An 18,814-nucleotide genomic window follows, 5' to 3' on the forward strand; every position below is an offset into this window, starting at 1 on the left:
TGGGGCTGGTGGTGAATCGGACTATTAGTACGAAATCATCGTTGATGCGTCATATGACATAGTTAGTAACGGATTCTACATGGTAGACAAACAGCGAAATGTTTGAATTATTGCATTGGAGTCATTGAAGCACTTAGAAAGTGGCACCATTCCCACTCTAGCATATATTTTCCGAATAATCATTGGGGCATGTGAAAGAGGAGTGGAGTCGTTGGAATTAACTGCGCCTATACCGTGGCATGCGGCGACCTTCTTGTTTACGAACATGTGTTTCATGCACGATAACTAGGTAAATCACGTAAACACAGCTGCAATATTAAATTTTACGATGTACATTATGACAAGCAAGTTTTAACTTTCATCAATTTCCAACAGACATAGCATAGAATGTTTACATTAGTCGTACGGGTCCCATATGGCTTTTGAGCGCAGTTCAGACGACGCTCCCCTTTAATCATCAAATAATAAGTTTTCGAACAAGTATCTCTGGTATCAGTAACGACTCCAAGCACATGTGAAAATTGTACAAATGTGGTTTATTATATAATTCTTGGCATGATGTTTAAAATACATTTTAAAGCAAATTAAAACAGATTAAAAGAATCGACTTTCTTAAAGTGGTTTATCATCGGAAAGATGAGCAACTATAAGACATAAATTGAACATCCTACCGTATTGGGATTTTTTTGGCTGACAACAAAATCATACAAATAAAAAGCGACGCTGGAAGGGAAATAAAATAATCTATCACGTTACAATTTAATTGTTACAAGAAACATGAAGTAAATTGTTCTATCTTACAAATCAATGTATTGTTTGTAAATGATCTGGACGGAGTGAAGAAACTTATACCGGTAGTTCAAAAGAAAAACTTACACATGAACTTCTAATAGACTTTACAAACTCGAAAATGCAATTTGCGACAGCGCATGCGCAAGTGCGTAAATTTTGCAGTGAAAAAAATACGTTGCGTAATTTCTATGCGTAAGTTGCTCATATCGTTTGTTCAAAACACCACGAAAATGGTTCCTATGAGTGGTGCTCATTATTCATTTTGCTTAAATAGTTGAAACGACATAAATAACTTCTATAATAAAGAAATAACACACCGAAAACAACAACATAAAATTGGGGTATACCTTTGCTTATTTGTAGGAGGTTGTTTCATTGTGTACGAATTACATCAAATGGTTGTTGCATGGTAAAATCGGTAAACATCCAACTACGTTTTCTCCACAGACTTATCAGTGTTAGATGTACACTTTTTGCGTACGTAGCCTCGTTGAAGAAAACATTCAGAATGTGAAACCGCACACAATACTGTAAGAAACACGTCTCCTTGAATTTAAAATTATTGAACTTTCACTTCATTTTCTTTTGTTTTTATAAAGTAATCAAAAAAAAAGATATGCACTTCTCCTGAATCAGTACTACTAATATCATCCTTGATTTGTTATCTGATATATACATGTATAGCGTATGGTTACACTTAAATCTTGTATTAAAATGTATAGAGTTGTATTCAGTATTCCTCCTCGACACAATTCATGATTTTTGAAATACGAATAATGGTCTGAAACGGAAATTGGTTGTAGTTAAGGTAGATCGCGCCTCGGGGAGAGATATTCGGACTCTCTAACTTTTACAATTCTTTTCTGACCTCCCAGTTGTGGGGTTCATTTTAAAGCTCTTGGTGTAAGAAAAAACTTTTCACCGGCTTAGTTTTTCAAAATTCGAAAATTTTATTTTTCTTCACATGGTTAACACAGGAATGGGGGCCATTATGAATTTAAAATATCGGTAAATCTTGGGTTATTTGTTTCTCTAGTACCAAAATTTGCACAGTAGCACCCCTGGTTTTATTCTTTATTTTGAAAGAGAATGAATGGTTGAGAGATTCCTTAAGGAAAGTTTCAGCAAAAGTTTAAGTGTTTCACTTTCGAGGCGCATACTACCTTAAGGTAGTATGCACCTCGAAAGTGAAAGACTTAAACTTCTGCTCTAACTTTCCTCAAGGAATCTTTTAAATATTCTCTTTCAAAATCAAGAATAAAAATAGGGGGTCACCATGCAAATTTTGGTACTAGAGAAAAAAATTACCAAAGATTTACCGATATTAGAAATTCAAAATGGCCGCCATCCCTGTGTTAACTCTATGGAGAAAAATAAAAATTTTCGAATTTCGAAAAACTAAGCCGGTAAAAAGTTTTGTTTCACTAAGAGCTTTAAAATGAACCCCCACATGTGATATATCAGAAAAGAATTGTAAAAGTTTGAGAGTCCGAATATCTGTCCCCGAGGTGCGTTCTACCTTAAACACAAGTTGTGTAAATTTATCTGTGTGTGACGTATCTTATAGCATGCGCTTCTTAATCTTCTATATGAAAAATTAAACCACTTTCAATTCATTCATTCATTCATTCATTATCTCATCCTGGTATTAAACTATTCTCGGCTCCAGGAAAGCTTCAACCACTTTGGTGTATTTCTTTGGTTCAGTCAGTAGCAACCGTTTCGGTTTCGTCTTCTCGTACAATTTATCTGGTCTCTTGACGAAGGTTGCGTCGTATCGCCCTGTGTGTTGGCCCTTCAAAAAGTGAAAGGAAAAGGTAGTTGGTAATGCACATACCAAAAAGTAGGAAACAAAATTCTTTGTTTGTCGCCCTCAGATTTCAAAACCCGCCAACAATCCAGACAAACACAAGGACAGGTGTTCCATGACAATTCACGTTGCAACCGCTTTATAAGTGTCTACAATGCCATACGTTGATCACAATATGGAAATCTTAAACGGTTCACATTTTCTGAATTGTTCTTTTCCAAACAAAAGTACATTATATGTAGACAACTGTTCGCAAATAAAACACCAAGAAGAAAGGCATTGCTTTTGGTATTTCATAATGCTTTATCGACTCGAACATGAACAATGGTATTGAACCAACTGAAGGTAAAACAACGACAAATTACTAAATATTACAGACACCTTTCCTTGCGTAAAAAATGTAAAGTCCCTGAGTGTTCTGCTCAAGCAGGGTTCTGTCAATTCTAGATTAGTTTCTCTGTTTGCATCCTTGGTTGCCTAGCATTATGTTTGTTGTCATTTCTTGACAAAATAATGAGGAAACGGAAAAATAATTCGAGGAGTGGTGCCAGCCGCGAGCCCCCCTAAGCTAGGAATTCAGCCTCGTGTAGTAAAGAATATTGTACCGGTCCATTGCACAGGAAATGGTCCCAACGGAATGTTTCCTATTTTCCCAACATTACAACGATATTCTAAGTGGAAGCTGAAAAGTTGCAAGTTGTCTCTGAGATAATTTCTCAATTCATCACCTTTCAAGTCGGAATCATCTGGATTCAAAACAAATGTTGACATATACAAAAAATTCGAACTAATTCAGTCACTGACACAGAGAGGTGTAACATTAGAATATTCACATTTTGATTCGGCCATGGATAATCGATGACAAAACACTCTTCAAAACAATCCGTTAATCTTTTCAAAAGTAAGTTGTTTTATAAAAAGATGTCACTCTTCCACCCTCACCACTCTCAGAGTTAAAATCATCTCTCTCTCTCTCTCTCTCTCTCTCTCTCTCTCTCTCTCTGTAATACCGAGACACTGAACGGAAAGGCAACGGCAAATTCTTACCAAGGAGGTCGTTTGAGGGTCGAGGATCAGGAAGTTTTGAGCGGCAATGACGTAATTATCAAAACCCGTTTCTGTGATTTCTTCGAGAGTCAGTCTGACTCTACCGTGTTCAGGAAGACAGAAGAACTCTGTACCGTGATGTCTCATCATATGCAGACCAAAGAATGACTGTTGAGAAAGAAGGATTGAAAAAAGGAAGTTCTATCTGTCGTAGGCAAGCATTTAACTTTTGTACATGTTGTGTTCAAACATCACTGGTGGAATGGGCAAAGTTTCCTTTATCGTGGAAGTAATTTTAGTTTGGATAACCAAAGATTTCACTAGGTACAACTAAAGGGAAGGGGTTTTTCGGAACTGCTCTTGTGCAACTTTCTTATTTATAAACAATGTATTCCTGCAGGATTACAGATGCATCACGTCAACATAGCTGTAACAGTTAAATCCTCGGATATATATTACGACAAACATGTTTTGACTTTCCTCAATCGCCAACGTCCCTTGGATACAATGTTTTACATTGGTCGCATGGGTCCCATGCGGCCTTTCGAACGCAGTTCTGACGGACCCTACCCTCTACAGTAATTGTACCCATATTAGAACTAAAAGTGCTGATAGTTTGTACGTTATGTTTCAGATAACAACGAAATGTTTCGGTAACAATGAAATGACTGTTACATATGGAAATTAAAATAACATTTAACAATCGTGATGGCTGGAAGTCTTTTCATAATGAGAATGGTGAATTGTATCTTCCAAATTAAACTATGCATGAAGTAATTAAATCCATTTTACTTATTTTTGTTGTTGCTGCACTTACAGTTTTCATCGGAGGACTAGATATCGAGGACAGCGTTACGACATCAATGCTGATATCACTCTCGGCTTCGATCTTTCCCCAGCAACCCACGTGTGCGTCACCTGACAAGATGGTCACTTTGACTCGCTTTCGTCGCGAGAAGTCCAACAGCAGCTTGATCAGTCGTTTTCTCTCGAAGTCGTGATACGGCGACGTCCACTGGTTGGCGACCTCGTGATCGCCGTCATCGTGACCGTCTGAAAACCCTTCGCGTGACTATAAGAAACGAAAATGAAAAATAGGTTTCCATAACTTTCCAGTGCACAACGATAGATGAGTCAGGACTCTGCGGACCTATTGCAAAGCAATCATCTTGCTTTTTGATGAAAAGACAGTTTGATAATACGTTTTGGGTAGTCATATAAAGCAAATGTACGCAACGTTATGATGAAAACTTGAAATTTATGGAAACTAATAACATCAGTCTGTTTGCCCAAATAAATGTTTTGATAAAATATCTCTCGTCGTAAATTCTAAGTCTATTTAGGAAATAAATCCATTAGTCCCCACGGACACCGTCCGGGGGGACTTATAGGTTTGGTCATGTCCGTCCGTCCGTTCACGCAGATATCTCAGAGATGCCGGGAGCGATTTCATTCAAACTTGGTACAAGGATTACTTCATATGTCATACAGATGCACGTCAATTTGTTTTGTGATACGATCCAATATGGCCGCCAGGCGGCCATTTTATTACGATTTTTCCATGTACAGAGCCATAACTCAGGCATGTTCCAACCAATTTTATTCAAGTTGGTACAAGGACATTGACCAATGTCATAGATATGCACGTCAATTTGGTTTGTGATACGATCCAATATGGCCGCCAGACCGCCATTTTATTACGATTTTTTCATGTACAGAGCCATTACTCAGGCATGTTTCAACCGATTTTATTCAAAGTTGGTACAAGGTTATTGACAAACGTCATAGCTGTGCACGTCAATTTGTTTTGTGATACGATCCAATATGGCCGCTGTGCGGCCATTTTATTACGATTTTTTCATGTACAGAGCCATAACTCAGGCATATCTCAACCGATTTTATTCAAAGTTGGTACAAGGACATTGACCTATGTCATACATATGCACGTCAATCTATTTTGTGATACGATCCAAAATGGCCGCCAGGCGGCCATTTTATTGCGATTTTTTCATGTACAGAGCCATTTCTCAGGCATATCCGCATGTTTCAACCAATTTTATTCAAAGTTGGTACAAGGACATCGACCAATGTCATAGCTATGCACATCAATTTGTTTTGTGATGCGATCCAATATGGCCACTGTGCGACCATTTTGTTACGATTTTTTCACGTCCTGAACCATAACTCAGACATGTATCAAGCGAATTCATTCAAAAGTATTTTTATCACAGACCTAATGAAGAGGACTCTATCCTCTCTGAGGACCTGTAATCAAAATACCCATTAACAAGTGGGGACTGTGTCATCAACGATGACTTGTTCCATCTGTAAAAGTGTCCTACCTCCTTGATTGAAACTTTCTTCTTCTTCCTCCTACCACCCTTTTCTACGATTTTGATGGTTTGTTTCGATGATGTCTTTGACGATGAAGATGACGTCTTGGAAGACGACGACTTGTGTGACGACTTCTTGAATAATGTCGACGTCGACGTGTCTGACTCGACGAAGATGATCGGAACGGGAATGACGACAAAGATGTGTTTAGTGCCGTGTATGACGTCGAGAATACCTGTTAGCTCTCTCCATGTGTCTTCGCTCATAATTCGATCAATAGTTCGCTCCGATCGATGATCTAAAAGCTGGAGATAGAAAGAAACGATTTACATGTATTCGAACTTAGGTATATGTTAAAAGCTTACTGGAGTACCACAAGTCGCACAGAAGTCTTAGCAATGACTTAGTTTCTGTGAAATCGCTAAATTTTAGACACCACCGGATCTCCCGCCCTATCTACCGTTGGTTCGACTTCTTTGTGTGGACCCATAATTGAAGTACATGAAATATTACTTTTTCCCAACTTAGCATGTCGCCTGTACTCCTATATTTGTAATTGTTGACATTTTGCCTTTAAAGTCTTCAATGGTTTTTCTACCAGTATTTTATTCACATAATATTTGGATCTTTTTTCCGTCTTTTTTTGAGTCAACGTCGCGGCGAGAGATCTGTAGTGACGTCTTCACGGTCTCGTCAAAATGCCATGTGTAGTCAATATCAATGGTCATTATTAGGTGCTGAGATTGTGCTTTCACGGCAGTTCCGGACCGTCTATTTTCCGCCCCTCTACTATTGACCTCACCACCTTTGTATACCCATGCTCCGATAAAAGGGATCTTTATTACAAGGGTCGGCGTTCTGTCTTCCTCATAGACTCCCACTACTCTTCCTTCGGTCTTTTAAAATTTATATAAATATCGAAAAATTGTAAAAAAAAAAAAAAGCATTGTAAACAGTCAGGGCATACAGCTGCAAATTTTTTGTCTATTTCCATCGATAGAATGGAAGTCTCATACCAGAAATCCAACGTCACCGAACGTCAAAACATGTGAGAAAGGTCCCGGATCATGGTATGGTTCCCGTAACTGCACTGACGGTGGATGTAACCACGTGACAGATAGCTGATGAACATCAACCACACTGACGCTAAACAAATAAATAAATAAATAAATAAATAAATAAATAAATAAATAAATAAATAAATAAATAAATGATGAGTTGATGAGCTATTATCGGTAGATTTAAACTAACATGCTACTTTGCAATTCAAGTATATGAGAATGAGAGAAATTAACAGATAAAATATCAAAGTCTGCACTACAGGTTAGGTAGAATAATACAGAACCCTATGCAAGAGAATGCAAGTGCGAGATGACTTGGGATACTTTCACACTAGGGCATGCAGTCTCCTCAAAACCCAGACACTCACATAGGGACAGAAGCAGAACTTACAGCACGCCCCTGTGCAAATATCCCGAATACGGGGCGCTCGCAGCCTCTCGTCGTGGAATTGTGTCCTAGTTTATGGCGAGAGTAGTAAAGTAAACGTGGACAACTGGGATTAAGTAAGAATTTTTACACCCATTTTATTCATTTATCTACATGAAGCGAAGGAAAAATTAACCATCCATGTAACTAAAGTATGACCCTGACCTATATACGAACTCACGCACGCGCAACAGTGCATTGTCCTGAACTAAGCGGGGAAATTCCCTGCTGAGCATGTTTATACATGTACGGGAAATTCCGTGTGAGTCATCACCATCAAACTAGCCTATATAAAGGACCCCCGTTGTCAGTCCGGCCGGCCGGTCGCGGAGTCTAGCTGATGTTGAACACGAAGTTCCTATCGGTGCGAACTTGTTCACCTGATAGATAAAATTTTAGTAATTTCCTCTGAACTTAAATGTGACGGAAGACCATTACTTCAAATAATATGAGACGTTTCAGATGAATGGTACTGATATCTAAAGTGTTCACTCTTTTATCTCTACGTACAAATGTAGTTCCTAAGTCGTTCTCTATTCTATTCCCACCAACAAAACATTCAATACTCATTTCCCCTCCCCGATCTTTATCATACTTATGATAATATCACAAGTTGTTCTGTTATCTGTTTTCATAGCATAATATCCAACCAAATCGTCAAATTCATCTCCAGTAGCTAACTTTACACATCTAATGAGAACTGTACCATGTTGAAGTATTTTCATATTATCAGTCATCTGTTGATTTACTGTCTGTAAAGTTAATTCAGCTGCCTCATCACCGTCACTTTTAAGACCCAGTTTCTTTAAAGTTGTGTCCCAAAATAATCTAACTGGAACTCCGCTAGCTGTATACGAGCAATAATTCTCCCCCTCGTTTATCCACCTTCTTAGTGTATTATCTGCCTTCATTATTGTATTAAGAGGACTAATTTTAAGGTGAATCGGTATACCAAGAAGTGCAATGTATGGATTCGTAGGAGTAAGCCAACTACGAAAATCTAACAATTTATATTTGTTTACATTGCTATCAAAATAAATCACATTCGGAGTTCCTGGTGGTTCAGCAACACCTCCTGCAATTTCACTACCCAATATATCTAAGATGTTACGCGGCACATTATAAGGCATGAATTTCTGACTAGCCGAATCCCATGTCAGAGCAAAAGGAGTAGGATCATTCGAAGCCTTTGTGGCGTCAATTACAGTTTCATCAATGTCTTTAAGTTCGGAAAATTCTACAGCATGCTCGTGGGATTGCACCGCGGCATTGGCTAAAACGAAATATTTTTCGCGGTCTTTATAACGAAGGACGTAATCCTTATTATGATTAGCAGCCATCTTAGTATTATTGTTAACTTTAACATCACTCAGATCTTCGAGCTCGAGATTTTGCATACGAATTGTACCTAGACCGAAGCCACTTGGATCAGACATACTCCGTAGGGACCTATATACAGTGAAAATTAAAATAATACCTTGTAATATACACAACCATGGCTTCAGCTATAGGAATGACAGTTCTCGGTGCTGTATTAAATGCAACGGCATTCACAGGAGGAAATATTATCGGACAAAAGCTTTCTGGGAATGGTGACGCTCTTATTGAAGAAAAGGTCCGACATGATAAAGCATTAGAAAAATTTGAACATGATCGCAACGTCTGGTCAGAAAAAAGATTACTACAGGCTGACTGGGAAAGAGAAAATCAGGCAAAGGACGCACATGCTGCGGCAGAATTAAGAGATACAGATGCAGAAATCCTGGAAGAAGCAGCGGCGCAAGCCAACTATGCATCAGGTCGTTCCGAAGGCGAAGCAGTTCAATTCTCAGATTATTATCAACCCAGTCCTGAGCAAAAGAAATATGAGATGATCTATATTGCTGGAGGATTGGTCGTGGGATGGTTTATCTTCCGATAGGGTTACACCGGCCCCGCTTCGGGACTACAATAATTCAATACAAAAGCTAATTGGCCAGTTATTGAAATCGATCATGTTTCCATCCTGATCCGTTATCCAGATACGCATTGAATTCATGTAATCTCCCCCTTTTCTCAATGGCATAGAAATTGCTCCGTTTTTAAAATCGTAAGTAACCTTTTCACTTATTTCTCTCGTATCCCGGATGGGAGTATTTGTAAACAGTTCGATACTTTCCCCTGTATGTATCCTCCGGAGGCACCCGAACCAAATGAAACATAATTTCCAGTAACATCGACTACATCTGAATGAACTATATATTTAGTGACTGTTAAGAAATCCACTTTCTTCGGACTCATAGTACTTTTTATAACTGGGTTGTTCTCAGGTTTATCTGAAAAGCCGACGACGTTGGCGAAGCTACCTGTGGCATTGAAATAGACTTTAATATCTTTAGCCAAAGTTAGATAAACATGGTTTGTCGGCAGATGTTTTTCAAAATTAATTTTTTGCTTCAACCCGATTGCTTTGTTTAACGTATCGATATTGTAGTTACCTGGACGTATTGATTTAGTCTTCTTCGGTTGGTCACCTTCTTGATATTTTATTCCATTATTCGTCGATGTTATGTTATGCCATGAATTATATAGTCCGCACTCTAGCAGTCTTATCTTCGTAACTGTGTCGTGTCAATACAAGGGTAAAAATTAACAGTAACAGGTTCACCTGTTTTGCTTTCAATCCAAATGATCATCGTTGTACGTTGTATGTATATATTACTAAGTATAAATGTTCGATGAATAATATTCCGAAGGTGCCCATTACGAAGTATAAGGTTCTGCAGGAATAATATTTTTCTGTTCAAGGAGATCTTTGGTTGCTACCGCGGCAGCAGTAGCACCACCTAATTTTGCCAATCGAGTCAAATTTGGACGACTTGGATCGCCAACCTCTATTTTCAGAAATTTGCTGGAGATCATTAGATATCCCATCGCAAGTCCTGCGATTACAATACCATCGTACATTGTGTTTACAACTGTTTTAATATCCATGATTGCTGACTAGTATATAAAATAAAAAATAAAAATAAAAAAATATGGGGAGTTAATCCATCTCATACAATGTAGAGGAGCTGGGAACACCCCCCTCCCCCTCCCCCTCCCCCTCCCCTCCTCTCGGAACCCCTGTCGGAACTGTTCCGGATGGAGCTGCTACGTGCTCTGTTTTTTTCGCTTTCTGTGGAGGATCTTTCCGGACGGAACAATAATGTCGAGCACGCCCCCAATATAGCCCTAATGCAGTCAATGAAACTCCCACAATTCCTAAAACAAGATAACATTTATTATACCAGCGTGAATTATTATCACACTGTTCTTTCATTGTAGGCGGTAGGTCTGCTACCGCATCGCTCCCCCCATTCCCCTCCATTGCTTTTAGTTTCTTCTCCCTGTTTTGCCTGTTCCATTCCGCTAATTTCTTCCCTGCAGCAACTCTCCCTGGATGCTTCGGCGGTAACGTCACTTTCTCTATGTTGCGCTGTGTCGGAGTCGTTTCCGTTTGCGGTGTGGGGGTCGTCGGCGGGGCTTCTGACGGAGCCGTTTGCTGAGTCGGCGAAGTTGAATCCATTTATTTCAGGTACTATATTAAACCCGATTTTTTTAAAATTTAAATGTTTACCCGTAATTAAACCGGTGGAAATTAGAGCAATCACAGGCCCCACGTGTACGCTATCCGCCCTGATAATCGTTTTATTTTCACTGTTTAGAATAAAATCCTTTTTAAGATCAGTGGCATAGTTATCTCGATCATCGATTGGAACTACCTGACTAATTGCACGGGCTCCTAGATCTATGAAACTTTGAGTGATGGTATCACTTATAAGAGAACTGTATTTCGCTTCGTACATTTTGAAGGCTTTAACCACCGTTTCATCTTTCCATTTTCTACGTCAGCAACTGTAATCTCCTTACCAAAAAATAACTTGCTTTGACCACTTGCGATGACACAGAGTATTTTTTCACGTTTTGTCTCTATTATGGATTGATTATTGTCCGAAGGCGCTGAAGGTGCCGAAGCCCCTTCGGAATGCGCTGCCATATTTGCCGCTGCCGATGACTTTATTAAATTCTCCATTGTTTGCAGTATGTTATCTATTCTTAGTAAAAAATAAAAAATTCGTTTAAACCTGAATCCGAAATAAAGTATTAACATAGTCTGGAATGTTAGTACCCCTAACATACCGACAGGGATTCCGACAGGGATTCCGAGAAAATTCTCCTCCATTTAAATCTATCTGTATATAGAAACACGAATAATGAGTACAGACGCATTCCCAGTTGCTTTTCAATTGAATAAGACGAGCGTACCGACAGTACAGCATGCTGATATTCCTTCCAAACCGGACGGGGGAATAAAACCTATTCTCATGGACTTAGAAATATATGTAACGCCGACAGATAAATTTACTTTTCATCCTCGGGATGTGTTCAAAGATAACGTAATCACTCATCGATCAGCAAAAGAAAGTAATGTCTGGCTGGGCAGTCCAAAGATGAAATACTGGGACCAGCAACTGAATTTCGCTGTATGGTGCAGCACGACTGGTTGTGGTATATCATTCGCCCATCTCTTCGATAAGAAATTTCCTCCGCAAATACGATCATTCTGCCGTTTCCATGTATACTTTACAATACGTCGGATCCTTCACGAAATGGGCGTTGCACTTCCAGACGACCCCCTCCCCACCTTCAAAGCGGGCGACAATCCATACAATCTCGTCCAATATGAACTTCTCTGTACAGAATTTGGAAATATAAGTCCAACGAAGTCCGACTTTCGTTATCGAAAAGGTCAAAATAAAGGTCTTGGTTATGGTTATGAATATTACACTAATCGTGGGCCCGTTCGACAGCCAAAAGCGATATACAACGGTCATGACTTTTTCCTCTCCGCCGACGGAGGCGTTTTCTATACACATACCATTTTTGGAAAGAAAAAACATGTACTGCCCGACAAAGACAGACCACACTATTATTTCTTCCGAAATGATGGATCGGAGGGACAATACAATAGTTTCATTCCTCTGAAGGGAGACTCGGGACTAACAAAGGCCGGTCTCGCCCGCCTCAATGAAAGTCTTGAAGCCTACGTATATTGCATACTCGGCGCACAAGCAAATATTCGTAGTACCATAGTGGGCGATACTGGCAGTGCAGAGCAAGTCCGAAAAGAATTCGGTGTTCTCCTCGAAGATGAAATTCGCAATACCGACAAAGTAATTAGTTATAGGCGATATCAAGACACAATAATGAATACTGGTGTCAAACTTGATATGGCCGTTTCGCCCAATTTACTTCTCTTGCCATCTGAGATGGTCATCCTTTCAGGCCCGGCAATCTCGGGTTATAATAATGAATTGCAATACGCAACAGAATCCATGTCCTTCGGAGTGAATGGTGATATAAACACGGAAGTTCGAGAAAGTGCTGTACACGAGATGGAAGGGGGGATCCTGTGAAGTGGCAAGACGAGCCCGGAGAGTCACCTCACAATGACACGACTCGGGGACCCCCTCCCCTCCCCTCCCCGGAACGGGCAGCATCTGCAGACCCTATTCACGAATATGGTAAAATTGGTTTGTTATCTTTAGCAATATTCATTACTATTGTAGGTACTGGAATAAAGTCACTAACTATATAGTTCATTCAGATGCTGTCGATGTGACTGGGTTTCATCTAACTCGAACCAGTAACTTAAAAGAACTAGAAGAGATTCATTAATTTACAGTATATAGATCCAGAGGAAATGTCAATATACGTAACCCCACCATTCAACATGATTATAACTGGACCGACATATTCTGGCAAAACAGAATTTATGTTGGACCTCCTCACCGGTCCGTACTTAAGGAAATTCGAATTGTGATATTCATTTGCCCAACATTCATGAATAATAAAGCGTATAATAGAAGATTCATTTTCACCGATGATAATGTGTTTATATTTCCAGTCGGACTCGATGCAGTGGATGATACATTAACCTACGTGCATAAAGAATGGGCCGGCACGAACACTTTAATAATCCTCGACGACTGCGCCTCGTCCAAAGATATGAAGAAGCGCAGTAACGTTTTAGTCCAACTTGGTTTCAGCGCAAGGCACGACGGATTATCTGTCTGGGTTCTGACTCAACAATATACTAGTATTAGTAAACCATTCAGGGAAAACATACAGATGTTAGTACTATTTTACACACCGAACAAGATAGACAACAAAACTATTATAAAAGAATATGGAATGGAGGTGTCAGAACGGGAAGCCGTGGGCCTAATCAAGCAATTGAAAAGTAGGCATCCATTAAAACTCAGTAACTAGTATTTCGTTTACGGAATCCGTACGACATAAAATTATTCGTATAATATAGCAATTATGGAAGCTGAAGCCGAAGGCTCCGCTGAAGGCACTCTTAGAGAATTATATTACAACCCGAAAACTGGTTTTGGAGGTGTACAAAATTATATGACGCAGCACGGGCCAGCGGACTCCACGTTACTAAGAAAGAGGTGCAGGACTGGTTAAAAACTCAGCTAACTTATAATCTACATAAACCGGTACCTCGTTCTCATGCTACGGGCGGCCGACGCGTTTTTGTAACATCGATAGACTCACAGTGGCAAGCAGACCTTGTGGAATTCCCTGCAGCATTCGCAAAAGAGAATCATAACATTCGATACATGCTAACAGTAATCGATGTACTCAGTAAATATGCCTGGGCTAGGCCAATACAGTCAAAAACGGCCGATGACACTCTGAAGGCACTACAAGATGTGATTAAGAAATCTGGGAGAAGACCCGACAAACTTCAGACAGATGAGGGGCGGGAATTTACTAATCAGAAAATGCAGGGTGGCTCCAGGAGTCAGGCATTCATTGGTTTCACACCTACAGTGACAAAAAAGCTAGCGTCGTTGAACGTTTTAATCGGACCCTCAAGACGATGATGTGGAAATACTTTACATACAGACAGACACGTGAATGGCTTTCTATTCTACCCCACCTTCTCGAGAATTACAATAACACCGTTCACGGAAGTATCAAAATGAAACCCAGGGACGTAACAGAGGAGAACGATTGGCAGGCATTTTATACACTATTCGGTCCTGAGTTGGCAGCCGGGGGAGCCAACCCTGAATTCAAGCCGGGGAGAACGAGTCCGAATTACAAAATACAAGACCACTTTTAAGAAAGGATATTTGCCAATTGGACAGAGGAGATTTTCGTAGTTTCAAAAGTTGTGTACGCAGCTGGCTTGGGAACACCACCAGTTTACAAAATAAAAGATCTGAATGGAGAGGAAATACTCGGCACTTTCTATTCTGATGAACTTCAGAGCGCCCTTTCGGACGAGCTGTACAGAGTAGAACGAATTTTGAAGACGAAAAAAATTAGAGGAAAGAAATATTATCTGATAAAATGGAAAGGTTATCCAGAAAGTTTCAATAGTTGGGAGCCGGAGGAAAATGTTATTAGAACTTCGTAAGTTCCTGTGCTGGTACTACGTAAGTACTTCGTAAGTTCCTGTCCATGGTACTTGTCAAGTACTAACGTAAGTACTACGTAAGTACTAACGTAAGTATTTACGAAAGTTATTCAATAAGTACCATGGAAAAAGTCTTAATTTCTTGAAAGCCGAAAGTGTCAGTTTACCACCCCACTTCCACCCCCCACCTGGCCAAGTATTTATCATGTACTGTCGTAAGTAATGTTCACTTACTGCATCTTTTTCGGCCGTATGTGGATGAGGTGGTACCCCCTCAGTTCCTGAACATATTAAGTTTGCAAGATCTTCAAAACGACTTCTCATGTTACCACAGTCCGTTCTTTCGAGTCCCCCTTTTTCAGCTTTATCGATAAGTTCTGGTTGAAGTATAATGTACACAACTGACATGAGCCATAGACAAGTAACTTCAAAGTCCCCCCTTTTCATAATGTCAAGTGCTCGTAGGTCAAACGAAGCATTATAAGCACACACAGATTCACAAGCGTTAAGAAGTTTGTGTAGGTTCTTTAGTGACACTCGAGGTTGTTGTTCTAGTTGTTCTTGACCAGGTGGGAAGTACGCTTTTTCAAGTTCCTCCTCCTTGAAACCGTCTATTAAAAATCCCTGGCTGCCGCCGCTCCATGCAATTCCAAAGTCAAAAGCTCGTGGATATTCTACTGGTCCGACTGTCTCGGTATCAATTGTTGGATTAAGTATATTCTTGAGAACGAGGGGCGTAAGAGCGTTCCGAATTACCAAACATGGAAGTCTGTAGTCGTGGCAAATTTCTAAGAAAGTCTGTTTGAACTTGTTGTGAATCTCTTCTAGTTCTTCTAAGGCAGCTATTTCATATTGTCTGGCTCGAGTCAACACATTCCGCCTGCAATAATCCCAAGGCATATCTTTGAATATGATAATGAAACTGGGTAAATGGTCAAATGCTCTAGAAACAATCTTTTTTTCTTCCCACTCCGTGGAAACGCCCCGGATTCGAGAAAAAGTCAGATGTTGAATTATGGAAGAGTCACAAATAATGTATTGTTCTGAAGGGAGGCCCTCCCCCTCCCTCCTCCTCCCAGCCTGACATTGTAAACTAAGCGTATGTTCTATAAACTGGTTCTGAAAATCGGCAATCGAAACGGGGGAGCGCCCATTATAAAAGTCGGCAATGTTGCTGGAAAAACTAGTGTCAAATTCTGGTACGTGATACGGATCCAAATTTATTGCATCGTAACTCTTACCACTTCCAGTTGGTCCATTTATGAATATGTATGACATTTTAGGATACTATATCATAGAAAAAAATTTTTTTAAATTATTTTTATTAAGATATATACGATAAGACAATGACAATCCTTTCTATTTCAACTGCAATAAAAATACTTGAAACCGGAGAAGAGAATATTCAAATCAGTGACGGCAAACTCATATTTGGTGAATCTTTGGTAGATCCTTTCATATACGTAGACAGTGAGCTAGAAGTGGTTTTCCCCATCGGACCTAAGTACGGTTCGGGAGGTGATCCTGCTACATGCGATGGGGTGTGTGTCCGTTGGCAACCGAGTCTTCAAAAGTTTACTGATTTGATAATATTCCGTACCCTAGGTGAAAGTTTCGATGCAAGCACTGCTAAAAGTTATGCTGCAAGCCTGGCCGCTCACTCCAAGAATAATTCCTGCGGATTTTACAATCCATCTAAAGTGTATCAGAAGCGAGGGAGCGGGGCGCAGCCAGTTGCGTATTTTAAATTTCAGTTTAAAAGAGGGAGAGGGAGAGGGGCTCACGATTTCGCTACATGTATTGATATGGTTCAAGAAATTGACTGCGGTTTTAAAACAGTGAGCCCGTTACTACCAGTCCGAGAAAATCCTGCTATTGTACCTCGTAATATCCGAAAAGGTAGTAAGATAGAATTCTTAGCATTTAAACCGCGCTTAAGTAAGCGTGCTCTTTCTTTCACTGTTGAGAGATTAATATTTTGTGCTGCGCCTAATAAACCAGAAATTCAAGATGCGGAAGAAATAGTCGACTTAGAAAGATTTAGGTGAGATATATAAACAAATAAATGCTGACAAAAATATTATAGTGGATTTTGATGACCTATCATAGAATAATTATTTTTTCATTTTAAAAATTTTTAGGATAGTATATATCATAAAGATTATTATGGCCCGTCGATTACATACAGCATTCAAGGGAGCAGTTTTACGAAAAGAATTTCCTGAAGTCAAGCGAGTCAAGGATATCGGGGAGCTGGTGGATATTGAAGGTATGGTCAAAGGGGGAAAGATGTACTCTGTTTATACCGAAATGGAAGTCAAATTATCGGATCCGAAAACTGGTAATACACAACCGCGTTCATTGTATGTTAAATTAATGATACATACACAAAAGATGTAAGAGGATCGGGATCGGATGTGGGGCAACAATTAATAGATCGCTACGATCGTATGCTTGATACAATTGAAAATGTTGAGGGTTCTGGTCTCGTTCTCGAGGAGATACTTAATTTTGAAGTAATTCTAGTAGAAGTTTTACTCGGGGCTGGGGCTGGCGCAGTCCAACTTCCCAGATGGTTAAAAAATAAGCATTGTGTTAGCGATCTGGTGCTACCTTCGGGCAGCGAGAACTGTTTTCAATACGCCATCGTAGCAAGTTTAAAGTTGGCCGACCCCGAGTTTCGTGAAAAGAAATGTGGTCAGGTAAGGAGAAAATGGAATACGTACGCCCCATTTATGGCGGACTACTGTTGGGAGGAATCCCCACGCCCACGCCCGCCGATCTGACTGTATTCAGGCGCTTCGAGCAGCAAAATCCGAGCGTCAAACTTCAAGTATTTCAGATCTACGAGAATGATCCCGATCCGTCCGGCATAAATGTGTTATATAGTAGCTGTAGCGGAGCCCCTGACGGAACGGAAGGCGGAGCCCGTTCCGAAGGTGATAGGAATCAAATAGCAAATATCTTACTGATAGTTGGCGAAGCCCGAAGGTGCCACTTCATACCAATTACTGCGTTAAATCGCCTTCGTAATTCTCGTACTAATCGAAAGAATGAGCGCAGAAGGAAGTGTATTTGCCTGGTTTGTAAAAGAGGTTTTAAGTCAACAGAAGAATTAGAAATACATCAGGTGTACTGTGGAACAGACGACGCCCAGCCAGTTTTTCCTAAGGAAGTGTGTCAATTCGAAGGACATCGGAAGAAGGTCCCCGCCCCCTACGTCGTCTATGCAGATACTGAGGCAATTATTGAGAAGGGGACCGGCCGACACATTCCAATTTGTCTTTCGTATGTTATGGTGGAACGGGGGGTGGGCCGACCCACTGTTTATGGTAAAAGAACATTCACAGGTCTCTCCTGTGTTACAGACTTTCTAAAGGATATGAAAGAACGGGCCGAGTATTATTCTAAATCGTATTATTGGAAAATAATACCGATGAGGGATCCTTCTAATTACCGGCGCGACGGATGTGATCCAGTCTGTATTGCATATGGAGAGCCGGCAGTATACCGAGTAGTGAAGGAGGAGGCGACCTTCTATTGCGAAGGATGCCGGCCGTCGAGAACCATTCCTATCTACTTTCACAACCTCAAGGGATACGATGGTTCTTTTATTTTGAAAAAGTTACATGAAATAGATGGAGGGGGTTCCGGACAAGAGCCAAATTTAATAGCTAAGACGGGTAATGGTGGAATTATGGGCCTCTCGAAAACATTTATTTTTCACGCCTCAATTGTTGTCGATGGGAAGAGGGAGATAAAGAGACGCCACTTTTCTATAAAGTTTATGGACAGTGCTCAGCTGATGATGGGGTCATTGGCGAAGTTGGCAAAAACTGTGCCGGAGCCCCACGGGTGGACGGCGGCGCCACTTTCGTACCCGG

At 40.2% G+C, this 18,814-nt stretch overlaps 1 protein-coding gene across 2 annotated transcripts in view; it reads right to left on the bottom strand.

Moving 5' to 3' along the window:
• Positions 1 to 518: 518 nt before the first annotated feature.
• The window catches only part of LOC139140795 (uncharacterized), a 48,605-nt gene continuing 30,309 nt past the window's right edge, over positions 519 to 18,814 (bottom strand). The window contains exons 10-15 of one of the 2 annotated variants that reach the window (XR_011554066.1): positions 7,000 to 7,129; positions 5,992 to 6,288; positions 4,467 to 4,721; positions 3,650 to 3,817; positions 2,312 to 2,587; positions 519 to 1,955 (exon numbers count right to left, since the gene is read on the bottom strand). Coding sequence is in view for 1 of the 2 variants with exons in the window: in XM_070710214.1 (XP_070566315.1) it covers positions 2,441 to 2,587; positions 3,650 to 3,817; positions 4,467 to 4,721; positions 5,992 to 6,288; positions 7,000 to 7,129 (997 nt within the window). In the remaining variant the exon portion in view is untranslated. Of the gene's footprint in view, positions 1,956 to 2,297; positions 2,588 to 3,649; positions 3,818 to 4,466; positions 4,722 to 5,991; positions 6,289 to 6,999; positions 7,130 to 18,814 lie in introns of those variants that run through there. The other variant, XM_070710214.1, reaches the window with a different exon arrangement.

The sequence above is a fragment of the Ptychodera flava genome, chromosome 9 (genome assembly GCF_041260155.1).
Source record: "Ptychodera flava strain L36383 chromosome 9, AS_Pfla_20210202, whole genome shotgun sequence".
NCBI classification, from domain to species: domain Eukaryota; kingdom Metazoa; phylum Hemichordata; class Enteropneusta; family Ptychoderidae; genus Ptychodera; species Ptychodera flava.